The 27,558-nt window shown below is 40.3% G+C and overlaps 1 protein-coding gene across 2 annotated transcripts; it reads left to right on the top strand.

The window, feature by feature from the left end:
• MRPS22 (mitochondrial ribosomal protein S22) lies at positions 1-27,541 on the top strand. Of its 2 annotated transcripts, none has more exons than XM_044915394.1 (8): positions 1-181; positions 17,939-18,102; positions 19,180-19,344; positions 21,225-21,368; positions 21,691-21,774; positions 23,065-23,210; positions 26,219-26,327; positions 27,343-27,530. In XM_044915394.1, exons 1-8 carry the CDS (start codon positions 10-12, stop codon positions 27,436-27,438), a joined length of 1,080 nt encoding a protein of 359 aa, XP_044771329.1. In that variant the 5' UTR covers positions 1-9; the 3' UTR covers positions 27,439-27,530. The 2 variants fall into 2 exon arrangements, with proteins under 2 accessions (XP_044771329.1, XP_021534420.1); XM_021678745.1 differs by having other exon boundaries at positions 8-181; positions 17,936-18,102; positions 27,343-27,541.
• Positions 27,542-27,558: the final 17 nt, after the last annotated feature.

The following is a 27,558-nucleotide window of genomic DNA, read 5'->3' as shown; positions in this document are numbered from 1 at the left end:
CGGATAATCATGGCGACCCTCAGAGCGTCTGCGTCGCTGTGGAGCCTCCTGACAGGTTCTCGGAGCACGGAGCGGGTTTGTGTCCGGGCCCGAAGTCAGCCCCAGCTCCGCGCCCTGCTCCAGCCACTGCCCGGGCCCTGCGGGGCGGGCCTGCCATGCCGTCGGCTTGCGTCTGAGGCGGGTAAGTGACCTGCCAGACGTCCGCTGGCACATTCTCCTGGGAGACCTAGAGCCTGCTTCTGGCTGGCGAGAACCACGCGGACCCCATCGTGCACCTCCGTCCCCGGCTCCTCTAGCAGTGCGCCCTAGGCCAGCCGGCTCCCTTCTGTACCTTGTACCTGCGGGGTCATCGCCCTCCTTTGTCATTGGTTCACTCAATTAACCAACAGGGCCTGAGCTCGGTTCCTTGCAAAGCACAGTGCTACGTTTAGGGGATACGGCCAACTAAACGGGTTTGTCTTTGAGGAACTCATGGCCCAGCGGGGAAGTGGCAATGCAGTGTGACCCAGGTCGCGATAGAGGAACACACATAAGAGTGGCACTCAAACTTGGTGGCAAGGACAGGGAAGGGTTCCTGGAAATTAGGACCAGAGCTGAGACCTGGCTAACCATGCTAGTGAGGAAACATTTCAAGCAGAGGAAACAATATAAGCAAAAGTCCAGAAACGAGACTGAACACATGTAGTTTGGAAACCCATGTTTGAGGTAGGATTGATAGGCTTGGTTACGGCTTTGGCTTTAAGTTTAAAAGGAGAAATCAGTGTTGCTTCTCAGGTTTCTGGCTTGAGCAGTTGAGTGGAGGAGAGTAGTCCCATTTATACCAAGACAGAGAAGCTTAATTTTAGGAACAGGTTTTTTGTTGTTGTTGTTGTTGTTGTTGTTTTTTGTTTTTTTTTTTGGCGGGGGCGCGGAAGAGGGGAGGTGAGGGAAGAAAAGGCAGGAGTAGGTAAGATGAGATTGGAAGGGAGGCAGAAGTAAACGTCTGTTTGTACACATTAAATTTGAGGTGCTTTTGAAATTGGAGTGTAGGTACCCAGTACGCAGTCGTATCTAAAGAGAGAAACATTGGGTAAAAGTGATAACTCAACCTGGGGGAATGGGTGAGATTGAAGAGAGAGTAGGGCTGAGCACAAACTGTCTGCCAGGCACTGTAACTGACCTGGGTGCCTGGTATTGAGTACAAGAAGTACAAGACCCTGTTCTGGCCTTTGGGGGAGCACATTGTTTAGTGGGGGACACAGTGAAGTAAGCAGACTACCTTAGTTTCTCTTATAAATGAAGTTGGAAGTCTGGTGAATTTTAAGCGTGAATCTTGATTACATTTAAAAAAATTTTTCAGTTTTATTGAGATATAATTAATATATGACATTGAATAAATTTAAGGTGTGCAGCCCAATGATTTGACTTCATATATCATGAAATTATTACCACAGTAAATTTAGTTTACATCTTTCCTCTCATGTAGATACAAAGAATAGAAAAAAATTTTTTTCCCTATAATGAGAAATCCTAGTATTTACTTTCGTAACAACCTTCATCTATGCCATTCAGCAGTGTTAACTATCTTCATCATGTAGTATATTATATCCCTAGTTCTTTATCTTTTAACTGGAAGTTTGTACCTTTTGACCACCTTCATCCAATTACCCCTCCTCTGGTAACCATAAGACCACAAGTCTGATTTCTTTTTCTGTGAGTTCTTGTTTGTTTGTTTTAAGAGTCCACAAAAAGTTGAGATCATACAATATTTATCTTTCTCTGCTTGATTTATTTCACTTAATGCCCTCATGGTTCATCCATGTTGTCCCAAATGGCACGATTTCCTCCTTTTTTATGGCTGAATGATATTCTATTATACACACACACACACACAAACACACACACACACACCCCCCACAACTTTATTATCTACTGATGGACACTTAGTTGTCTCCATATCTTGGATTTTATAAATAATGCTGCTGAGTTCCTTTTCCTCTTTTTGAGTCTTGCCATTCTGACAGGTGTAAGGTGTTATCTCAGTGTGATTTTGATTTGCATTTCCCTGATGATTAGTGATATTGAGCATCCTATGTGTCTATTGGCCATCTGTATGTTTTCTTTGGAAGAATGTCTGTTTAGGTCTTTGACCCATTTTTAATCAGACTAGTTGTTTTTTTGGCATTGAGTTCTATTAAGTTATTTATATATTTGGGATATTAATCCCTTATCTGATATATCATTTGCAAATATCTTCTCCCATTTAGTAGGTTGCCTTTTTGTTTATTGATGGTTTTCTTTGCTGTGCAAAAGCTTTTTATTTTGATGTAGTTTCAGTAGTTTGTTTGCTTTTGTTTTCCTTTCTTGAGGAGGTATATTGAGACAAATGTTGCCATGGCTGATGTCAGAGAAATTACTGCCTATTTTTTTTTTCCCTAGGAGTTTTATGGTTTCAGAGCTCACATTTAGGTCTTTAATCAATTTTGAGTTTATTTTTGTGTATTGTGTAAGAAAGTGGTCCCCTTTCATTCTTTTGCATGTAGGTGTCCAGTTTTCCCAGCGCCATTTATTAAAGAGACTGTTTTTTCTCCATGGTATATTCTTGCCTCCTTTGTCTTAGATTAATTGACCATGTGAATGTGGGTTCATCAGGGATACTGGTCTGTGGTTTGTTTTTTTTTTTTGTTTTCTGTCTGTCTGTCTGTCTGTCTTTCAGTATCTTTCTGGTTTTGGTATCAGGGTAATGCTGGCCTCACAGAATGTATTTGGAAGCTCTCCTTCTTCTATTTTTTTGGAATAGTTTGAGGATAACAGGTATTAGCTCTTCTTTACATGTTTGGTGGAATTTACCTGTGAATCCATCTATTCTTTTGTTTGTTGGGAGTTTTTTAAAATTACTGATTTAACTTTATTACTAGTAAGGGGTCTATTCAGATTTTCTATTTCTTCCTGCTTCGGTTTTGGAAGATTGTATGTTTCTGGGAATTTATCCCTTTCTTCTAGGTTGTCATACAATTTTTTATAGTAGTCTCTTACAATCCTTTGTATTTCTTTGGTGTTGTTACCTCTCCTCTTTCATTTCTGATTTTATTTATTTGAGTCCTCCTTTTTCTTGATGGGTCTGGCTATAGGTTTATCAATTTTATCTTTTCAGCAAACCAGGTCTTGGTTTCAATGTTACTTTCTATTTTTTTTTTTTATTCTCTGTTTCAATTTTTTCTGGTCTAAACGTTATTATTTTATTCCTTTTAATGTTGGGCTTTGTTCTTTTTCTAGTTCCTTCAGATGTAAGGTTAGATTGTTTATTCGAGATTTTTCTTGGTTCTTTGGTAAGCCTGTATCACTATATATTTCCCTCTTAAGAACTGCTTTTTGCTGTGCTCCAAAGATTTGGGGCTGTTGTGTTACCATTTTCATTTGTCTCCATATATTTTTTTATTTCCTTTTTGATTTATTTGTTGACCCATTGGTTGTTTAGTAGCATGTTGCTTAGCCTCCATGTGTTCGTGTTTTTTTCCATTTTTTTCTTCTAATTGATGTCTAGTTTTATACTGTTATGGTTGGGAAAGATGCATGATATGATTCAGTCTTCTTAAATTTGAGACTTGTTTTGTGGTCTAACGTGATCTATCCTGGAGATTGTTTCATGTGCACTTGAAAATAATGTGTATTCTGTTGTTTTTGGATGAATGTTCTGTATATATCTACTAAGTTCATCTGGTCTAATGTGTCATTCAAAGACACTGTTTCCTTATTGATTTTCTGCCTCGATGGTCCATCCATTAATTTAAGAGGGGTATGAAAGGGCCCTGCTATATTGTATTGCTGTCAGTTTCTCCCTTTATGTCTGTAATACTAGCTTTAGGTATTTAGGTGCCTTAATGTTGGGTGCATAGAGATTTACAATTGTTTTATCTTCTTGTTGGATTGATCCCCTTTATCATCATGTAATGCCATTGTTTCTTGCTACAGTCTTAGTTTTATTTTTTATTTTTTTAAATATTTTATTTATTTATTGGGTGGGGGGAGCATGAGCAGTGGGAGGGGCAGAGGGAGAGAGAATCTGAAGCAGACTCCTCACTGATCAGGGAGCCTGATGCAGGCCTTGATCCCATGACTGTGAGAGCACCACCTGAGCCAAAACCAAGAGTCAGATGCTCAACTGACTGAGTCACCCAGGTGCCCCTACAGTCTTAGTTTTAAAGTCTGTTTTGTCTGATGTAAGTATTGCTACTCTGGCTTTTTTTTTTTTTTCCCCATCAATTTGTATGGAATATTTTTTCCCATCATTTCACTTTGAGTGTCTGTGTGTTTTCAGTTTTGCAGTGGTTCTTTTTTAGGCAGCATATAGATGGGTTTTTTTTTTTTTTTTTTTTTTTAATCCATTTCAGCCACCCTATATCTTTTGTTTGGAGCATTTAGTCCATTTACATTTAAAGTAATTATTGATAGTATTGTACTTATTGCCATTTCATTAATTGTTTTCTGGTGGGTTTTGTAGTTCTTCTGTGTTCCTTTCTTCTTCTCTTGCTTTCTTAACTTGTTTGGTGGTTTTCTTTAGTGCCATGTTTGGCTTTCTTTCTCTTTATTTTCTGTGTATCATAGGTTTTTGATTTGTGGTTACCATGGGGTTCATATTATAACATCAAAAATGTATAGCAGTCCCTATTAACTTGATGGTTGTTTAAGTTTGAACACATTCTAAAAGTACTAAGTTTTTACTTCCTTTCTCCATGTTTTATATATATGATGTCATACTTTACATCTTTTTATTTTTATGTCCCCTAATTTTTTTCCTAATTTTTGTAGATATAATTGATTTTATTGCTTTTGTGTTTTAACTTCCTTACTGACTTTATAAAGTGACTAACCTACTACCATTACTATATGCTTGTTCTTGCTAGTGAAATATTTTTCCTTTCACAATTTTCTGACTTGTAGTTATTGTCTTTTTTTTTTTTTCCCCACTTAAAGAATTCTCTTTAACATTTCTTGTAAGGATGGTTTAGTGGTGAAGAACTCCTTTAATTATTGTTCATCTGGATAACTCTTTAAAAACTCTAGTTCTGAATGATAGATAATCTTGCAGCATAATTTTTTTTTCTTAAAATTTTATTTGTTTATTTGAGAGAGAGTGCAAGTTAGCGAGCACAAGCTGGGGAGGGGCAGAGAGAGAGAGGGAGAAGCAGATTCCCTGCTGAGCAGGGAGTCCAACGCAGGGCTCAATCCCAGGACCCCAAGATCATGACCTGAGCCAAAGGCAGACACTTAACAGACTGAGCCACCCATTTGCCCCTAGAGTATTCTTGGTTTTAAGTTTTTTTCTTTCAGTACTTTGAATATGTCCTGCCATTCCTTTCTGACCTGCAAAGTTTTTGCTGAAAAATTAGGTGATAGCATTATGAGCTTTCCCTTGTATGTAACTGTTTGCTTTTCTCTTGCTGCTTTTAATAATCTCTTTTGATCTTAAATTCTGTCATTTTAAGTTATTATGTATCACAGTGTGGACATTTTTTTGGGTTCATCTTGTTTGGGGATTTTCATGTTTCCTGAACTTGGATGTCTTCCCAGATTAGGGAAATTTTTAGCTATTATTTTTTTAAATAAGTTTTCTGCTCCCTTGTCTCTCTCTTTTTCTTCTGGGATCCCTATAATACAATATTTATTATGCTTGAGGATGTTATAGAGGTCCCTTAACCTATTCTTACTTTTTGCTGTTCAGCTTGGTTGCTTTCCATTACACTGTGTTCCAGATCACTGACCCATTCTTCTGCATTCTGTAATCTGCTCTTGATTCCCTCTAGCATATTTGTCCTCTCAGTTATTGTATCCTTCAGCTCTGACTGGTTATTTTTTATATTTTCTATCTCTTTGTCAAAGTTGTAAATTCATCTGTTCTTCGCTCAAGTCCAGTTGAATATCTTTATAATTGTTACTTTGATCTTTTTATTAAGCATATTATCTCCATTTTGTTTAGCTCTTTTTCTATGATTTTGTCTTGTCTTTCATTGTGGACATATTCTTCAGTTTTCTCATTTTTTTTTTTTTAAGGTTTTATTTATTTGACAGAGAGAAACACAGCGAGAGAGGGAACACAAGTAGGGGGAGTGGGAGAGGGAGAAGCAGGCTTCCCGTGGAGCAGGGAGCCTGATGTGGGGCTCGATCCCAAGACCCTGGTATCATGACCCGAGCTGAAGGCAGACACTTAACAACTGAGCCACCCAGGCGCCCCATCTTCTCATTTTTTTCTAACTGTTTGTTTGTATGTGTTAGGTGGGTGTGTCTCCTGGTCTCGAAAGTATGGTCCTTGTGTAGAAGAGGTCCTGTGGTGGCCTGTAGCACAATCCCCTCTTGTCACTGACCAGGTGCCCCTGTGTAGGCTGTGTGCACTCTCATATTGTGGCTGAGCTACAGTTGCTGTGGGCATGCTGGTGGGTGGGGTTAGCTCACCTTACTTAGCTCAGCTGGCTCAGCGTGCTGCTTTGGTTACTGCAGGCACACCGGGCAGCGTTTGCTGTTTTTCCTATTGAGAGGCCTGGCTGCCGCTGCTGTGGGCTTGCTGGTGGGTAGCCTGGCTGTCTGCAGCTAGCTGCTGTGACAGCTGTGGGCGCACTGAAGAGGGCAAGGTTTGCTCCCTGTGCAGGCAGGTAAAAGACCTGGCTGCAGGAATTGAGTGCCTGCTGGTGTGTGTGGTTATCTTCCCCCCTGTCCCCATGGCAGGAGTTGCTTTGGCAGGGTGCTTGCCAAGGCAGATGGTTTGGGTGAGACCGAGCCACAGGGCAACACTGAGGAAAGGCACGTGGCGCTAGCAGGGTAGACGGGAGTGTGTTAAAACTGGCTCCCAAAAGTGTCTGGCTATCTGGGCTTGGGGAGGGCAAGAAAATGGCGCCCACCATCACTTTTGTTCCCAAGAAGTTTCCTGCAGATTCCTGTCTCTCTGGCAAATGTCCTCAGGTTACTCAGTAAATCTCTTTAACCTGTGCCCCAGGTACTTTTCAAACTGTTGCTTTTGTGCTGTGTCTGGGGTGAGTTATTTAGCATGCTGGGTCTTTATGGACAGTGTCTCAGTTTTTTAATCTCTGGCTCTCCCAGAGTTTAAAATCAGCCCTATTCATTTTCAAAGCCAGACCGTATGGGGACTCCTTTTCCCAGTGTGGGTCCCAGGGCTGGAGGAGTCTAGTCTTGGGGTCTGATCTTCTTGCTCCTCTGTGCTTGTGATGTCCTTCTTGTTTTTGGTTAGTTGAGTCAGGGGTTTGGTTCCTGAATATGTTTCTGCTCATCCTACCCTTTTTGATATGGCCTTCATTCTACGGCTAGCTGTGGAGGATCTGTTCAGCCATCTTCAGTTTATTTTCAGAGTTAGTGGCCATATATGTAATTGTTGCCTCAATGTGCCATGGGGTGAGGTGAGCTCAGGATCGTCCCACTCCACCATCCTCCCTTCATTCCTCTTCTTTGATTTCTTTCATCAATGTGTTTTAGTTTTCAGTATAGGGATCTTTCACCTCTTTGGCTAAATTTATTCCTAAGCTCTTTATTGTTTTTGATGCTGTTGTCAGTGGGATTGCTTTCTTTTTTTTTTTTTTTTTTATTATGTTATATTAATCACCATACATTACATCAATAGTTTTTGATATAGTCTTCCATGATTCATTGTTTGCATATAAGACCCAGTGCTCCATGCAGAACGTGCCCTCTTTAATACCCATCACCAGGCTAGCCCATCCTCCCACCCCCCTCCCCTCTAGAACCCTCAGTTTGTTTTTCAGAGTTCATCATCTGTCATGGTTCGTCTCCCCCTCCGATTACCCTCCCTTCATTTTTCCCCTCTTGCTATCTTCTTCTTCTTTTTTTTTTTTAACATATACTGTATTAGTTTTGGAGGTACAGATCTGTGATTGAACAGTCTTGCACAATTCACAGCGCTCACCATAGCACATACCCTACCAGTGTCTATCACCCAGCCACCCCATCCCTCCCACCCCCCACCACTCCAGCAACCCTCAGTTTGTTTCCTGAGATTAAGAATTCCTCATATCAGTGAGATCATATGATACATGTCTTTCTCTATTGACTTATTTCGCTCAGCATAACACCCTCCAGTTCCATCCACGTTGTTGCAAATGGCAAGATTTCATTCCTTTTGATGGCTGCATAATATTCCATTGTATGTATATATACCACATCTTCTTTATCCATTCATCTGTTGATGGACATCTTGGCTCTTTCCATAGTTTGGCTATTGTGGACATTGCTGCTATAAACATTGGGGTGCATGTACTCCTTCGGATCCCTACATTTGTATCTTTGGGGTAAATACCCAGTAGTGCAATTGCTGGATCGTAGGGTAGCTCTATTTTCAACTTTCTGAGGAACCTCCATACTGTTTTCCAGAGTGGTTGCACCAGCTTGCATTCCCACCAACAGCGTAGGAGGGTTCCCCTTTCTCCGCATCCCACCAACGTCTGTCGTTTCCTGACTTGTTAATTTTAGCCATTCTGATTGGTGTGGGGGGTATCACATTGTGGTTTTGATTTGGATTTCTCTGATGCCGAGTGATATTGAGCAGTTTTTCACGTGTCTGTTGGCCATTTGGATGTCTTCTTTGGACAAATGTCTGTTCATGTCTTCTGCCCATTTCTTGATTGGATTATTTGTTCTTTGAGTGCTGAGTTTAAGAAATTCTTTAATAGATTTTGGATACTAGCCCTTTGTCTGATATGTCATTTGCAAATATCTTCTCCCATTCTGTCAGTTGTCTTTTGGTTTTGTTAACTGTTTCTTTTGCTGTGCAAAAGGTTTTTATCTTGATGAAGTCCCAATAGTTCATTTTTGCCCTTGCTTCCCTTGCCTTTGGCGATGTTTCTAGGAAGAAGTTGCTGTGGCTGAGGTTGAAGAGGTTGCTGCCTGTGTTCTCCTTTAGGATTTTGATGGACTCCTGTCTCACATTGAGGTCTTTCAACCATTTTGAGTCTATTTTTGTCTGTGGTGTAAAGAAATGGTCCAGTTTCATTCTTCTGCATGTGGCTGTCCAATTTTCCCAACACCATTTGTTGAAGAGACTGTCTTTTTTCCATTGGACATTCTTTCCTGCTTTGTCAAAGATGAGTTGACCATAGAGTTGAGGGTCCATTTCTGACCTCCCTATTCTGTTCCATTGATCTATGTGTCTGTTTTTGTGCCAGTACCATACTGTCTTGATGATGACAGCTTTGTAATAAAGCTTGAAGTCCGGAATTGTGATGCTGCCAGCTTTGCTTTTCTTTTTCAACATTCCTCTGGCTATTTGGGGTCTTTTCTGGTTCCATACAAATTTTAGGATTATTTGTTCCATTTCTTTGAAAAAAGTGGATGGTATTTTGATGGGGATTGCATTGAATGTGTAGATTGCCCTAGGTAGCACTGACATCTTCACAGTATTTGTTCTTCCAGTCCATGAGCATAGAATGTTTTTCCATTTTTTTGTGTCTTCCTAAATTTCTTTCATGAGTATTTTATAGTTTTCTGAGTACAAATTCTTTGCCTCTTTGGTTAGATTTATTCCTAGGTATCTTACGGTTTTGGGTGCAATTGTAAATGGGATCAACTCCTTAATTTCTCTTTCTTCTGTCTTGTTGTTGGTGTATAGGAATGCCACTGATTTCTGTGCATTGATTTTATATCCTGCCACTTTACTGAATTCCCGTATGAGTTCTAGCAGTTTTGGGGTGGAGTCTTTTAGGTTTTCCACATAATGTATCATATCATTTGCAAAAGTGAGAGTTTGACTTCTTCTTTGCCCGATTTGGATGCCTTTTATTTCTTTTTGTTGTCTGATTGCTGTGGCTAGGACTTCTAGTACTATGTTGAACAGCAGTGGTGATAGTGGACATCCCTGCCGTGTTCCTGACCTTAGGGGAAAAGCTCTCAGTTTTTCCCCATTGAGAATGATACTTGCTGTGGGTTTTTCGTAGATGGCTTTTATGATATTGAGGTATGTACCCGCTATCCCTATACTCTGAAGAGTTTTGATCAAGAAAGGATGCTGTACTTTGTCAAATGCTTTTTCTGCGTCTATTGAGAGGATCCTATGGTTCTTATTCTTTTATTAAGGTATTGTATCACGTTGATAGATTTGCGGTTGTTGAACCAATCTTGCAGCCCAGGGATAAATCCCACTTGGTCGTGGTGAATAATCCTTTTAATGTACTGTTGGATCTTATTGGCTAGTATTTTGGTGAGAATTTTTGCATCCGTGTTCATCAAGGATATTGGTCTGTAATTCTCCTTTTTGATGGGGTCTTTGGTTTTGGGATCAAGGTAATGGTGGCCTCATAAAACGAGTGCAAAATTCATATTTTTGGAACAGTTTCAGAAGAATAGGTATTAATTCTTCTTGAAATGTTTGGTAGAATTCTGGGAAGCCATCTGGCCCTGGGCTCTTGTGTGTTGGGAGATTTCTGATTACTGCTTTAATTTCCTTACTGGTTATAGGTCTGTTCAGGTTTTCTCTTTTCTTCCTGGTTCAGTTTTGGTAGTTGATACATGTCTAGGAATGCATCCATTTCTTCCAGGTTATCTAATTTGCTGGCATAGAGTTGCTCATAATATGTTCTTATAATTGTTTATATTTCTTTGGTGTTGGTTGTGATCTCTCCTCTTTCATTCATGATTTTGTTGATTTGGGTCATTTCTCTTTTCTTTTTGATAAGTCTGGCCAGGGGATTATCAGTCTTGTTAATTGTTTCAAAGAACCAGCTCCTAGTTTCGTTGATCTGTTCTACTGTTCTTTTGGTTTCTATTTTATTGATTTCTGCTCTGATCTTTACTATTTCTCTGCTTCTGCTGGGTCTAGGCTTTATTTGCTGTTCTTTCCCCAGCTCCTTTAGGTGTAGGGTTAGGTTGTGTATTTGAGACCTTTCTTGTTTCTTGAGAAAGGCTTCTATTGCTATATACTTTCCTCTTAGTACTGCCTTTGCTGTATCCCAAAGATTTTGAATAGTTGTGTTTTCATTTTCATTTGTTTCCATGAATTTTTTTTAATTCTTCTTCAATTTCCTGGTTGACCCATTCATTCTTTAGTAGGATGTTCTTTAGCCTCCATGTATTTGAGTTCTTTCCGACTTTCGTCTTGTGACTGAGTTCTAGTTTCAAAGCATTGTGGTCCAAAAATATGCAGGGAATGATCCCAGTCTTTTGGTACCAGTTGAGACCTGATTTGTGACCTAGGATGTGATCTATTCTGGAGAATGTTCCATGGGCACTAGAGAAGAATGTGTATTCTATTGCTTTGGGATGGAATGTTCTGAATATATCTATGAAATCCATTGGGTCCAGTGTGTCATTTAAAGTCTTTATTTCCGGGGCACCTGGGCGCCTTCGTTAAGCGTCTGCCTTTGGCTCAGGTCACAATCCCGGGGTCCTGGGATCGAGCCCTGCATCGGGGTCCCTGCTCGGTGGGAAGCCTGCTTCTCCCTCTCCCACTCCCCCTGCTTGTGTTCCCTCTCTCGCTGTCTCTCTCTCTGTCAAATAAAGTCTTTATTTCCTTGTTGATCTTTTGCTTAGATGATCTGTCCATTTCAATGAGGGGGGTGTTAAAGTCCCCCATTATTATTGTATTGTTGTCGATGTGTTTCTTTGCTTTTGTTATTAATTGGCTTATATAACTGCCTGCTCCCATGTTAGGGGCATAGATATTTACAGTTGTTAGATCTTCTTGTCAGATAGACCCTTTAAGTAGGATATAGTGTCCTTCCTCATCTCTTATTACAGTTTTGGTTTAAAATCTAATTTGTCTGATACAAGGATTGCCACCCCAGCTTTCTTTGGTGTCCTTTAGCATGATAAATGGTTTTCCATGCCCTCACTTTCAATCTGGGGGTGTCTTTGGGTCTAAAATGAGTCTCTTGCAGACAGCATGTCGATGGATCTTGTTTTTTTATCCAGTCTGATAACCTGTGTCTTTTGATTGGGGCATTTATCCCATTTACATTCAGGGTAACTATTGAAAGATAGGAATTTAGTGCCATTGTAAATTTGCCTGTAAGGTGACTGTTACTGTATATTGTCTCTGTTCCTTTCTGGTCTATGTTGCTTTTAGGCTCTTTGCTTAGAGGACCCCTTTCAATATTTCTTGTAGGGCTGGTTTCGTGTTTGCAAATTCCTTTAGTTTTTGTTTGTTGGAAGCTTTTTATCTCTCCTTCTATTTTCAATGACAGCCTAGCTGGATACAGTATTCTTGGCTGCATATTTTTCTCATTTAGTGCTGGAATATATCATGCCAGTCCTCCTGGCCTGCCAGGTCTCTGTGGATAGGTCTGTTGCCAGTCTAATGTTTCTGCCATTGTAGGTTACATATCTCTTCTCCCGAGCTGCTTTCAGGATTTTCTCTTTGTCTCTGAGACTCGTAAGTTTTACTATTAGATGTCGGGTGTTGACCTATTTTTATTGATTTTGAGAGGGGTTCTCTGTGCGTCCTGGATTTTGATGCCTGTTTCCTTCCCCAAATTAGGGAAGTTCTCTGCTATAATTTGCTCCAATATACCTTCTGCCCTTCGCTCTCCTTCTTCTGGGATCCCAATTATTCTAATGTTGTTTCATCTTACGGTATCGCTTATCTCTCGAATTCTGCCCTCGTGATCCAGTAGTTGTTTCTCTTTCTTTTTCTCAGCTTCTTTATTTTCTATCATTTGGTCTTCTATATCACTAATTCTCTCTTCTACCTCATTTATCCCAACAGTTAGAGCCTCCATTTTTGATTGCCCCTCATTAAAAGCCTTTTTGATTTCGACTTGGTTAGATTTTAGTTCTTTTATTTCTCCAGAAACGGTTTCTCTAATAACTTCCATGCTTTTTTCAAGCCCAGCTAGTATCTTTAAAATCATCATTCTGAACTCCAGTTCTGACATCTTACCAATGTCCGTATCGATTAGGTCCCTGGCAGTCGGTACTGCCTCTTGTTCTTTTTGTTGAGGTGGTTTTTTCCGTCTTGTCATTTTGTCCAGAGGACAATAGATGAATGAGAGAACAAAATGCTAGCAAGTAACACATCCCCAGAAAATATACACTAAACAAGTCAGAAAAGAGCTGAAACTGGGGGAAAAGAAAGGGAAAGAAAGAAAAAAGGAAAAAGAAAAAGATAAAAACAAACAGAAACAAAACAAAACAAAAAACAGAATATGATCAAATATGATCAGGCTGGTGCATAGATCAGTGCCACACACTAGATTTTTGGTCTGTTGGAAGAAAGTGCCTCCCAAAATTTTAAAGAAAGAAAACCTTATATATATATACAAAAATAAGGGTTAATACGATGAAGGGATGGAACATGACTGTAAAGGTGAAAATTTTAAAAGATTTTTTAAAAGGAATTGATAAGAAGTTGGTTGAAAAAAGAAGAGCATTTTTTTAAAAAAAGGAAGAGAATGTGATCAGGCAGGAGAGTAGAACAAAGCCATACACTAGAGACTTAGGGTATATTTTGATCTGTTAGAAGAAAGTATCTCAAAATTTTAAAGCCAGAACAACTTATATATATGTAACAAAAATAAGGGTAACTACTATGAAGGGATAGAATATGACTCTAAAAATGAAAAATAAAAATTTTTTAAAAAAGGGATTGATAAGATCTTGGTTGAAAAAGGGAAAAAGAAAAATTAAAAAAAAAACAGTTAAAAAAATTAACTTTGAAAGACTAAAGAATCATGGGAAAAAAGCCATTGATTCTATGTGCAGTATTCCCCTAGCTCTGTAGTTCTGCCGTTCTGATTGATCAGTAAACTTGGTCTTGGCTGGCGGTTCTCACTGATCTTCTGGGGGAGGGGCCTGTTGCTGTGGTTCCCAAATGTCTTTGCCGGAGGCGGAATTGCCCCACCCTTGCCTTCCGGGCTAAGTCATCTGCTCCGGTTTGCTTTTGGGAGCTTTTGTTCCCTGCAGGCTTTTGGTACAGCTTTGGAGGCCGAGAGTGAAAATGGCGGCCTCCCAATCTCTGCCCCAGAGGAGCCGAGAACTCGGGGCCCCACTCCTCAGTGAGCCCCCAGAGAAAATCAGTCAATCACTCCCATCTCCCCGGTCTCCGCCGTGCTCTGTGCTCACCCGGCCTCTGACCGAGTGTTTCTATCTCTGACACCCGACCCCGTGTGGAGTCTCCAGTCCCAGCAGATCCCTGCAGTGCGCTCCTGCGCCACTCCTCCCGGGGAAGGAATGGGAGTCTCCCCGGATCTGCCGCTTGTTGGGTCCCTGCTGGAGGAGCAGTGGCCCGACTGTGCCATGGATAACGGTTTATGGCAACCCCGAGCTGAGAGCCCACTCCTCGGCTCCGTCTCTGCAGCCGGCTTCCCCACTCCGATACCTGGGAGCTCTGCCGCACTCAGGCACCCCCGTCTTTCTGTGACCCCGAGGGTCCTGAGACCACACTGACCCAGCAAGGGTTCCACTCCCCGCTTAGCCACCAGAGTGACGTCCCTCAGCGGAGCAGACTTCTGCAAGTCCCGATTTTGTGCTCTGCTGCTCTATCACTTGCCAGAAGTGGCCGATGGAGGCCCCCTCCCCCATTGTCTATCTTCCCGAATATTGCCTTGGATTCACTTCTCCACATGTCCTACCTTCCAGAAAGTGTTCGCTTTTCTGTTCAGAGAGTTGTTGCTATTCTTTTCTTCGATCTCCTGTTGAGTTCGTAGGTGTTCAGAATGGTTTGATCCCTATCCAGCTAAATTCCCGGGATTGCTTTCTTTTTCACATAATTTGTTAGTATAGAAATGCTACCAACTTTTAAATGTTAATTTTGTATCCTGCAACCTTACTAAATTTGTCAATTAGATCTAATAGTTTTTTGATGGTGTTTTTAGGATTTTCTACATACAAAATCCTATGGTCTACAACTAATCAGAGACAAGTTTACTTATTCCTTTCCAATTCTGGTTTACTTTTACTTCTTTTTCTTGCCTAATTGATTGGCTAGGACTTGCAGCATTATGTTGAATAGGGGACAACCTTGTCGTAGTCCTGAACTTAGAGAGAAGTCTTTTAGTCTTTTATGGTAGTTGTGGGTTTTGCATATATTATGTTGAGGTGTGTTCCTTCCATACATAATTTGTTAAGAGCTTTTATCATGAACTGATGTTGAAGTTTGTCAAATGCTGCTTCTGCATCTATTGAAATGATTATATGATCTTTTTCTGTCAGTTTGTTAATTGTGATGTATCACATTGATTTGTGTATGTCAAACTATCCTTGCATCCCAGGGATAAATTCCACTTGATCATGGTAAATGGTCTTTCTAATGTGCTGCTGAATTTACTTTGCAAGTATTTTACTGAAAATTTTTACATCTATAATTATCAGGGATATTGGCCTGTAGTTTTCTGGTAGTGTCCTTTTCTAGCTTTGGTAAGGGACTAGATTGGGTGCATTCAGGGTGGTATGGTTGTAGAATCTGGCTTTGGTATCAGAAAATACTGGTCTAGTAAAATGAGTTTGGGAGTGTTCCCTCCTGTTCAGTTTTTTGGAGGAGTTTAAGAAGGATTATTTGGTAAAATTCACCTGTGAAGCCATCTGCAGCTGGGCTTTTCTTTGTTGGGAGATTTATTATTGCTGGTTGAATCTCCTTAGTAGTAATTGGTGTGTTCAGATTTTCAGTTTCTTCCTGAGTCTTGGTATGTTGCATGTTTTAAAGAATTTTCCCATTTCTTATAGGATATCCAGCTTGTTGCCACATACTTATTCATATTAGCCTCCTAGAATCCTTTGTATTTCTGTAGTGTGAGTTGTAATGTCTCCTTTTTCATTTATAATTTTGTTCATTTGGGTCTTCTCTTTTCCTTGCTTAGTCTAGCCAAAGGTTTGTCAATTTTGTTATCTTTTCAAAGAACCATCTCTTAGTTTTGTTAATCTTTTGTTTTGACTACATTTTTAAGAGATTACTCTGGTTGTTCTATGGAGAACGGTCTATAGTGGCATCAGAATAGAGTCAGGGAGACTGGTTAGGATGTTAAGGGAAGAGATGAGGATGGCCTTGATCAGAGTAGTGGCAATGGGAAATGGAGGACTAAAGAGAGATTTATGAGGTATAATAGAGAGTATGTTGTGTGTTAGTGTCCTTTCTTTGTAAAATGGGGATAATTGTAGTATTTCCGGGGTTGTTGTAAGGATTAAATGTGCTAAATATGTAAGGTACTTAGCTCAGTAAGTACTGGCATATAGTAAATATCTAACGAATGTTATCATTGCTGTTACTGTAACAACTGCTGTTGGCTAGATGTGGAGGGTAAAGGAAGTCAGGAATGACTAAGATTTCTGGCCCACATGACCTGTTGCATGCTACTAAGATAAGGAACCATAGGAAAAGAAAGGTTTGAGACAGGAGAAAGTTGATGTGTTCTGAAGAGAAGGCTATAGTTCAGAATTTTTAGGGCCACCAGCATTTATAAGACTAGCAGAGGAAGAGGTGGCTGGGAAGGAATGGTGCTTTTTTCCCCCTCCTTCTTTTCCTAATGGAAATGGAAATAGAGGAAGTAAGCAAAGGCATGGGCAAACTATGTAAGGCAGAGGTGATATCTGGGTGTCCTCACCTGTCCAAGGCTCTTCCATGACACCACATGGCCTTTTCAGTCTCACGTCATGATCCAAGCCTTTGTTTCCTAGTTGCAGCCCCTTAGCCTGGAATTTCCTTCCTTTTTTTCTCTGTCCTGTTCAGGCCCCATGGGAAGCCTTCTTGACCCTGCTGCCTTGGCCTTCTCTGCTCCAAGAATATGTGTATAGCACTTGCACTGGGGAGCACCCGGGTAGACTAGTTAATCTAGTCTCTAGAAACAAACTTTGGTTTAAATCCTGACTCTGTCACTTAACAGCTAGTTGGTCTTTAGGCAGGCTCCAGTATCCTCATTTATGAAATTGAGATATCAATATCTATTTTGTGGGTTGTTGTAAACATTCCTGAAAATGTATGTAATGCCTGGCATCTAGGAGACAACTCTGTAAATTATTATTATTATTAATACTATTACAGTAGTTATTTTAAAGATTTATTTATTTGAGAGAGAGAGAGTGTATGCGCATGCATGTGTGCACATGCGAGTAGGGTGAGGGGCAGAGGGAGACAGTCCTCAAGCAGGCTCCCCGCCAAAATCAGAGCCCCGTGGGGGGGGGCGGGGCTCGAGCCCATGACCCATGAGATCATGACCTGAGCCGAAATAGAGTCAGATGCTTAACTGACTGAGCCACCCAGGCACCCCTTATTTATTTATTTTTAAGATTTTATTTTTAAGTAATCTCCACACCCAACATGGGGCTCAGACTTAACAACCTTGAGATCAGGAGTCATGTGCTCTACTGACTGAGCCAGCCAGGTGCCCCACATTAATTACTCTTTAAAAAAAAATTAGAGCAAGAGCAGGAGAGGCAGAGGGAGAGAGTCTCAAGCAGACTCTGCGTGGAGCCCGATGCAGGGCTTGATCTCACAACCCTGAGATTGCCACCTGAGCCGAAACCAAGAGTTGGACGCTTAACCAACTGAGCCACCCAGGTGCCCCTTAATTACTTTCTTATTTTTTTTATTAAGATTTTATTTATTTATTTGAGAGGGAGGGAGAGAACAAGCAAGGAGAAGGACAGAGAGAGAGAGAGAGAGAAGCAGGCTCCCCACTGAGCAGGGAGCCGGATGTGGGGCTCAATCCCAGGACCCTGAGATCATGACCTGAGCTGAAGGCAGACATTTAACTGACTGAGCCACCCAGGTGCCCCTTAATTACTTTTTTATGTTTCTTCCTCCACTAGATTTTGAGTGCCTTTTTGGCAATATTCTCATCATTGTAAATGCTCAGTAAATTTTATCAAGGAATGAATGGAAGGATTTCATAGGTATTAACATTATGCATATTGAGGTAGACATTTTGTTAATCATTCCTATTGTTAACTTGTCTGTTTAGAGGTCTTGTTGGCTTGTCATTTTTACCATCTTATTTACTAAAATCCATTTTAGCAGAATCTGGTAGCTCAGAGAACAAGAAACCTACATTTATGGATGAGGAAGTCCAAAACATACTCATCAAGATGACAGGCTTGAATTTGCAGAAGATTTTTAAGCCATCTATACAACAACTGAAGCCACCAACCTATAAGCTAATGACCCAGGCACAGTTGGAGGAGGTACGTGAATGCAGAAATACTGGTAGAATACCTTTCTTTAAGAGGTTAAACAGGATTTCTAGAGGTCCCTCCAGATACCCATAGCTGCTCTTCCATAGGCACTCGTGATGGGGAGTTCCAAGCACAGACTGAGAAAAGAAATGGGAGCAGGCAGGCAGAGAGAAGCAGGGAACATGGCTGAATTTAGGCAGACTGGGGCATGTGGGTCAGGCCTACATGTCCATGCAACCTCCTCTGCTCCCAAACCTGCCTGAGTATCTGTCGTTTGTCCTGCCTGGTTCAGTTTCCTTCTGGAGAAACCTCTGCTGTGAGCTGCTTTGAGGATGATGCTTTGGTGGGATTATGAGATCCTGCTGAACCACAGACTACTCTAGGCACCAGGGTCCTCCTGGAGTCATGGGTATGAGTGCTTTGTGGAAGATGCTCTGATGTATGAGTATGTAAAGCATTATTGCTCCTTTTTCTAATTCAAATAAGTTACAGTCATAGCAAAACATTCAGATATGCAATCGTATATCACATGAGGAGTAAAAGTACCATTTTCACTTCTCAGAGGTAATCACTGTTAACAGTATGGCATGGAGCAATGTGGTCAGTGGTTAAGAGCATAGGCTCTGGAGTTGAGTTGCCAGAGTTCAAATTCTGGTGCTGCAGATTCTTAGCAGTTTACTTCATGTGTGTGTGCCTCTATCTTCTCTTCTATGAAATAACCATGTCACCTAGCTCCTATGGTAGTTGTGGGCATCAAATGAGCCAAATACAGAGTATTTGAACAATATATGGTGCGTAGTACACACACAATAAGTGAAATCCTTTATTCTATTTCAAGCAGCTTTTGTGGCCTGCCTTGGTCTCAGAGCATTCGTTTGCTGCGGTGAGAGTAGTTGAGCCTGTAGGTGGTGCTCTCAGCCACACCACAGAGTTGGCAAAGGCCAGGGCCCAGGAGCCTTTTCACTCACTGATTCAGGGCTAGAGCTTCTTCTCTTTGTAGTTCTTGGCATTTTTTCTGCTTTTGTCAGATGATCCTTCTGGCCTGCAACCTTCCGGCTTTCCTTAAGAAATATTTTATTTCATTAGGCTACAAGAAAGGCAATCGAGGCAGCTAAAGTACGATTAAAAATGCCACCGGTTCTGGAAGAACGAGCACCAATAAATGACGTGTTAGCTGAAGATAAGATTTTGGAAGGAACAGAAACAGCCAAATACGTATTTACTGATATATCATACAGCATACCACACCGGGTGAGTAAATGTCTAATTGCAAAATGATCTTTATTTGAAATATGTGGAGATGGGTCTGAGGGACGAGGGTCAACATTATTGTGACCCAGCTGTATCTGAATCTTCCAAACCAGAATTCCTGTGACTGGGTGAGACCCTCTGGAAGATCCAGCCCAGCATAAGGAAGAAGAGAAATGCACATCAGCCCCACATCATCCTGTTACCATTTCCCTGCAGATTATGGACACACTTTATTCCAGATTGACTGCAGAGAAAGAGACAGGTGTGCTAAGACAGAACTAGGAGTTTACAGACAAACCCACCCCCAAACCACAAATAGGCAGAAATCTTCAAGGCAGTGGGAGAAGGGGATTCTTTCTGCCCAAGTTAGACTAACTCCCTTAGCTGAAACATTTTGAGAAAAATGGTTTCTTTCTTATAAATTCTTGAGGATGCCAAAAAAACCCAGACTTCCCAAAGGATTTTCACTTTTCAGAATCTGCAGAAAGAATGACAGGTTTCCGGAGATAATTTTCAGACACCACTTGCTTTTCTGTTGTGGTTTTTATTCTCTAGCTCCTCTTCCCTTGATGGCCAGTTCCAAAAGAACACTCTGGTACTTATAAAATGTATCAGTTTTGTGTTTGAATCTTTTCAATTAAGAGTGAAACAAGCGATTTACAATTCAGCCCACAGAATGCAGAATACTATGTAACGCTACAGTTGGGAGAAGGGCCACCCCACATTAATCTTTTTATCATCTATGATTATGGTTAGAAGACATGATTTGAACAATGTCCATGTCTGTACATCAGCCACCTGTACACCTGACATGATAAACAGGGATCACAGAGTTTCATTTTAATTAAAATTTTTGCTCTGGGGTGCTTTACTATATGTTGCAATGCTTTGAAGGGTGTTTATGGGAGCATTTTATAACCTGAAAGGGAGAAAGGAACTTAGAATTCAAATTGCCACAGTCCTTTTGAGGAATAATTGTGTAATTTAGACATCTGTTATTTTTTTCTATTTGCAGTACCTGATGAAAGTTTTAATTATATCCTCAGAACACATTCAGAGACTCTTACACCTCTGAAGAGTAGAAAGTACCATCTGGTTAATTTAAACATTAATCAAATGTGTATCAGTTACCTGCTATGTGCAGAATTCTGTGTAAGTCACTGGGTATCGCAAAGAACTATAATCCACAGTTCCTGCCCTTTTTCAGCTGACAGTATCTGAGCAGTGTCAAGAATCTTGCACATGATAAATTGCCAGTTAAATGGCACAGTAGGTGGAATTCAGAGGGAAGTAATCTCCTGGCCTAGAATTTGGTAGTTGGAAGAGTGAAGAGACCAGAGGCAGGTGGACAGTCTGACACATTTATGTCTCATGCGAATTTGGGGAATTATAGAGGTCTAGAATTAAGACTCCACATTCCTGGGTTTGTTCCTTTTATCCCAGGGACTTTAGAAGTAGATCACAAAGTAGTAAAGTCTGTTTCAGTGAGACTTTGGGATGGGGAAGTGAAACAGTTTGAAAGGTCTCATAGCACTTCTTTCCTCTGAAATGGATTTAAATGAATCTCTGACCTGCTTTTTTCAGTTGAACCATTTTATGCATTAAACCCACTTTAGGACCGTAGTTGGCACTTAGTAAATACTTTCATTTTAGATTTCTGATTGTCAGAGGCACAGCAGTGATTAGTGAAGGAAGTATCAAATCTTGCCAAGTGTTTGAGGTTTAAAATTATTATTGAAATCATATATGACTGCATTTTGCATCTCCCAGTTGCATTTTATATTTTGATTGCAAATTATTCTTATAATGGTGCTTAGTGGAAAACTGGAACTAGAAATAAGTCTTCACAAACCCATCCTTGATTATGTTTTCTATTTCAGGAGCGTTTTATTGTTGTCAGAGAACCAAGTGGCAGGCTACGCAAAGCCTCTTGGGAAGAACGGGACAGGATGATACAAGTTTATTTCCCAAAAGAAGGCCGTAGAGTTTTAACACCAATAATTTTCAAGGAAGAAAATCTTAAGGTAAGGTGACTTTGGTTTCCTAGAGTCAGTGGTGATGGTTTTTTCGTGAAACAAGTTGGCTCTGGCGTTGTAGGGCGTTCCGCTTTGATAAACACACATACGTGTTTCTGATGGTGACTCCTCTGCTGTTCTCTATCTGCTGTTCTCTATCTTGCAGTTGGCTTAGTTGGGATTTGAATCTAGGTGTGACAATTAGGAAGCTTGTGTTATTTCTGCCTCCCACTTAGCACAGAAGTGGATGAGCACATCTGTCATGGCATCAGGACAGGTGTTGAGCTTTCTGTTTTTCTCATCGAATTCCAACTCTTCTGTGTGGTTTTAGACCATGTATAGCCAGGACCGGCATGTTGATGTCCTCAATCTCTGCGTTGCCCAGTTTGAGCCAGATTCTACTGAATATATCAAAGTGAGTATATTTTATAGTTTCTAAGATGGACTTAAGTATGGTTATGAGTAAGATTTTTACAGGGGAAGAGAGGAGAAATACCTGAACATCTATTAAGTACCTGATGTACATCAGATATTTTATCCTCACAGCAGCCTTTGAGTTAAGGATGGGGGAATTTACGCTTGGAGAGTTTATGTAGCTTGTGGCAAGTTGCACAGCTAGTAAATGGTAGTGTTAAGGACCCAAACTTGATGGCAGAGCTGCTTCTCTTTTCAGTTTATCATACAGGAAGAGTCATTTAGTAAAATTTGCCAAAATGTAATGTATGCATCTTACAATTCAGTTTAATAAGTAATCATGTAGTGCTTTCTACATACAGTATTGCGGATAGTATAGGCGACGATATGAACTAGGACAGGGTGTGCTGTGTCAAAGCTTGCAGTCCAGAAATGATTGTGGGGAAGGGTGCTAGATAAGTGTGCAGATAATTATCACCTTAGGTTTGAGATGTTAGGTGCTAAGACAAGACTACAGAGCGCTTTCAGGAAAGGTTTCATAGGATTCTTGAAGAGGGCAGGGCAGGAGGGGCACGGAACATTGTGGAGTTGGATGAGAAGAGGTGTTTCAGGCAGGGAGAAGGAACAGTGTGAACAAGCAGGAAACAAAGTGTGCTTGCAGATGGCCAGTCATCTGGTTTGCTTGTACATGCAATGTATATGTATGGGAGGTGTTCAAGGTTAAACTAGAAAAGTAAATGGGGCCATGTCACAGGTGACCTCAGATGCTAGGCTCAAGAATCTGGACTTCAGTCAGCAGGGCTTTGAAAGCCTTTTGAACACAGGAATGCCCTTATCATAGTCCTCAGTTTGCAGGATCGGTCTGGAAGAACTGAAGGAACATTAGTTAATAAGGTGGAATGGGGTAGTTGATGGGATAGGGGAAAAACGGAGGAGTGAAAAAATACTTTTTTTTTTTTTTTTTAAATCCCCTAGTGACCAAGATAATGGTGGTCCATTATTTCTAGTGGTCTACATATATGTAATAGGTGCTTCATAAATAGTGGCTGGCTGCTGAAAAGTAATTGATATGGCTATAAATGTGTGGCAGACTTGTTCTGGGCTGCCGCACACTTCTAAGTGCAGGATTGATCTAGACCATACCTATTGGTTAATGAGAGTAGAGGCAGGTATAAATAGACCTGGTTTACTGGTCCTTTCTTGGGCAACACTCATGCAAGTAAATGTGTATCCAGTAATGCTCACTTTTTATTTTCGTGTTCCTGAAAAAAATTGCATTTTATGTGAATAGATTCATCATCAGACCTATGAAGACATAGATAAACATGGAAAGTATGACCTTTTACGTTCAACAAGACACTTTGGTGGAATGGCTTGGTATTTTGTAAATAAGAAAAAGATTGATGGTTTACTGATTGACCAGATTCAGAGAGATTTGTAAGTATGATCTTAATAAGTAAAAGAAATTCTTACTACTAGTATGGTAAATCTGTATTTAAGCTATTTTTTCTGTGTATACACTAAGTGATGACAGTGTATTGTCCAGTGATAAATACCTTTCACTTACCTCTTTTATTTGTGGGTTGGTTCTTCCAGCGTAACCCACTTCTCTCAGTCTTTGCTTTTGTGTTATTTAAATAGGGCGAGATTCTTTGAAAGAGTAAGTGGCTGTGGATCTGTATTATATACCTGGGATACTGACTTATCCTGGGCCTCACCAGTGTTCCTTGGTATCAGTGAACTTCCCAGGCACTCAAAGGGGATTAAATGGGAAATGTAAAGACATAAGCTCTGGCAGGTGCCTGGTTTCTGGGGGAACTGGGGCTTTTCAGTAAAAGTCATCATTTAATTTATGAAAATACTATTGCTTTTGATATCCCTTGCTTTTGCAAGATTTTTAAGGCACTGAAAAAAAAATTAGATTTTTTTCCAAAGTTGCAAGAAACAAGGAGTATCTATTGTATTTTAACTGGTGTGCTTCCAGGTTTCTAGCTGAAACAATAGTGTTCTTTACAACTTGTGATGAAACTGAAAAGAAAATTGTTCTTGAGTATCTACCAGTTGGATTAGAAATGTCAAAATGACAAGGAAAAGAAACCAGCGTGGCTGTAGTAAAAAAGTCAACTTTCTACAAAAAGTCCTTGACTGACTCAAAAGTCTGAATTACAGGAGGGTTTAGTGATTACTGCCACCTTCAGACTATAAGGAGCTGTGATTCAGCATATCCTCCATGTCATCTGATCTAAGCCATTTACATAAAGGTCCGAAGGCATTTGGAAATAGAAGGTTCCACAGGTATTATCTAAGAAATACATTCCATATTTGGAAACAGAGCACCATTTCTCATAGAAGCAGCATTCTTAATGGTAGATGTCTTCAGGCCAGCTCACTTCACCAGCAAGTGTAGTGTAGTCCAATTCAGAGGGCAGATATATACCTTCATCACACATAAGTAGGGGCTGGGTGACGGTCATGAGGATAGTCCAAAAAAGGGACCTACTTTCAGGTGATTTAGCAGTGACATCTCCTGTGAATAAATTTTCTTATAAAGTTTTTGAGATGGACTCATTCTGAAATGATTCTATTATAAAGACGTAACATTTTTGTAAACAGAATAAGAAATGTATAACTTGAACGTTAAAGTTCTTTGTCAAAGTGTACTAATATAGGATATTATATTAATACTCATTACCTCATGTAAGTTTTACATCCGAAGCAGTTTACTTGTATACTGGGAGGGAGTTTTGAGTACTTAATTTTTCCTGCTGTGCATTAAATACAACTATTCTTGAGGGATTTCTGACCAGGACAGCGTGCTGCAAATCCCAGACTAGACAGTAGAGGGTGCACGTCCTCATGAATGGAACCCAGGGCAGAACTGAGATTCTGCATGTTTATTTCAGACTCAAGTCCCACTGTTGGTTTTTAATTTTTTTTTATTAACATATAATGTTTGTTTCAGGGCTACAGGTCTGTGATTCATCAGTCTTAACCCAGTTCACAGTGGTTTTTAAATGAGATTCTTTTAAAATCTTTTTGAACATCTAAATTTATTTGCTCTTATTTTCAAATATGGGCTGGGTGTTAACCTAACTTGTTCAGTAAGATGCAGGCATTATACTTTAGCATGAATGTAATGAAGCCCTAAACAGGAATCTAAATATAGAAGCCCAGTTACCACATGCCAAAGCTCCACAGGGAATTTTATTTATTTGGGGAATTTTGTTGCCAAGTTTATTGGACTTTGTTAGATTATAACAAGCACATACATTTGTAATGAACATGTTTCAGTATTTTTCCCTGAAAAATTTTACTATATGAACAGCCCTGGTTTCTCAGTTCTCCCAGAAGATGGCCTTAAGAGTGGATGGGCCTTGGGATAAGCCTAGAGCATTTCTCTAAGGTCACCATGGCTTGAGAAATTCTTTACCTACTCCCACTGTCACCCCACTTTTTATCCCCCAGCCCAGGTTTAATAGGAAAACAGGGAAAATTAGTGAGATAGCTGGGGAAACACTGAATTAGGATGTCTTCGCCCCTTTACCCCCCCAGCTGGAAGCTAGTGACTCACTATACAGAGCACAACCTCAAAAGCACAAGCATTTTAGAAAGGATATTTACCCCTTCAGCTTTGAGGTTGCAAATGGTGGGCAAGTGTTGACTATGTGAGAAGATAGTGATTGACTGGTTTGGGGAAGGCCAAGGAGGTTTTTATGCTGATAAAAGTTGTTTAGAGGTTTCTAAAAAGGTAAGTACACACCAGAAGAACTGAATTCTAGATTGCTGAAGTAGAACCTGACATTCCTTCTGACTCAGGGAGCATAATTTCAGATTTACTTCACTAGGATGCTCATTTTTAACTAATGGTTCCCATGAATAGACTGGTGGCCTGGAGTCTTTCCTTGGACTCCTACGAGGCCTCTTGTGGAGGCATTTATTCACAGATTCAGAGTCTTAATGAAAATCTGTTAGCAGGAGATGTCACTGCTAATGAACTTGAAGGCAGGTGGCTTTGAGCGTCCCCTGATCACCAGCCTCCAGCTTATGTGGGATGAAGGTAATATTCCTGCCCTCTGAGTTGGATTACGTTATTATCTGCTGGTGAAGTGGGCTGACCTGGCAGCCACCTACTATTAAGAATGTTATTTCTATGAGAAGTGATGCTCCGTTCCCAAAAAGAATACAGTCACATATAGAATATATTCATTTTCATAAATGGGGCACTGCCTGTGCTGATTCCTGCCCTGCCTACCTCAGTATGGATATGAAGCTTAAATTAGGTGATTTTCTTAAAATGCCTTTGAAGATATAAAACTAAAGGCTTAAAAAATTCTGGCCCAAGGAAAGTTTGAAGTGTAATTTAGTTTTAAGTTGGCACACATTTTTATAGGACTGTGAAGCAAATGAAGAAAACCCACTGATAGCAGTAAATCCTTTCACTCTAGAGTTGGTGATGCCACAAGCTTGATCCAGCTGTATCACCTCCTCCATCCGGATGGCCAGTCAGCTCAGGAGGCTAAGGAGCAGGCTGCTGAGGGATTACATTTAATTAAGGTAAAGGGACTTTTCCCACACTGGCTGTTGTATGGTGATAATTAGTTGGGAAGAATTCTGAAGTGGGTCATATCTAATGGTAACTAAACAGATTTCACATATACAGAAAATTTGTGATCTTCAAATAGGAACTGGAGTCCCATATTTCTTCATCTGATAACAGAAACAGATGGGAGGGGGGTGGGGGGAGCTGCAGCTGGAGTCCAAGTAGTTCAGATAGTAGGGCAGCAGCCCCCTTGTTCTTTGAGATGATCAAGTCACCAGCAGGGCAGGGTGGAGGGACGAGGTAAGCACATGTTCCCAGTGCACCTTCTTGTCCTAGAGTGTAGTCATGTTCCTGTCCAGAAGGGGAGAAGGTGGTGCTTGTATATTACTCAGCCTTAGTTGCATTATCATTTTGGAAGTGCATACCTCTCAGAACCATGAGCTTACACGGATTTCTCTTTTTTTGTGTATTTTCAAATGCTCAGAACAGACATGGTTTTGTTGTTCTGGCTTCTCTCCCCGTTTTATTTTATGCTTGCTACAAAGCAGTTCTAAGGATAAAAATGACCAGTGATGACCCCCTAGGAGTAGAGAGAAACTATGGTACTAATTTTGGTTTTCTGTGATAGGCCAGATAAAGCAAAATGCTTTTGGGGAAAATATTCTGTAACTATTCTCTAAAGTGAAAAATTAGTTTGTTGACTCATCCTCCAAATTTATCTTGAAACCTAATGTTTTTCATTTTGATCTAGCAGGAGGTGCACTGTCAGGTTTTAATTTTTTTCTGGAAATAGGCTAAGAGAGCTGGCAGCCATATTAGGATTCTTCTGGTGTTTAGAACTACTGTGGCTTGAACTGTGTCAGATACTATTTTTTTGGTCCATGTAGTATGCTTGTTTTATAATCAGAAAAAAAAAAATATCGTGAACCTTGGAAGACTTTTTAAACTGGGACTTTGCTAATGCAGAAATGGAAAACTTTATAAATAGTGTGTGTCCTATTGCTTAAAAGAGTTTCTTTTTTTAAACAGGTCTTTGCAAAAACAGAAGCACAGAAGGGAGCATATATAGAATTAACACTACAAGCTTACCAAGAAACATTCATTAGCCATTCTGCAGCTTCCTGAAAACATTTTTTAGAATAAATTTCATGTTACTAAATTATAACTTGCTTTCTCTGGTAATGTTGAGCTGAATGTTTAAGACTGTCAAAATTAAAAGTACTGATGCGAATTCCCTATATAAAA

This window comes from Neomonachus schauinslandi, chromosome 1 (assembly GCF_002201575.2).
Source record: "Neomonachus schauinslandi chromosome 1, ASM220157v2, whole genome shotgun sequence".
Taxonomy (NCBI): Eukaryota; Metazoa; Chordata; class Mammalia; order Carnivora; family Phocidae; genus Neomonachus; species Neomonachus schauinslandi.
This window is presented reverse-complemented; position numbering and strand designations above follow the sequence as displayed.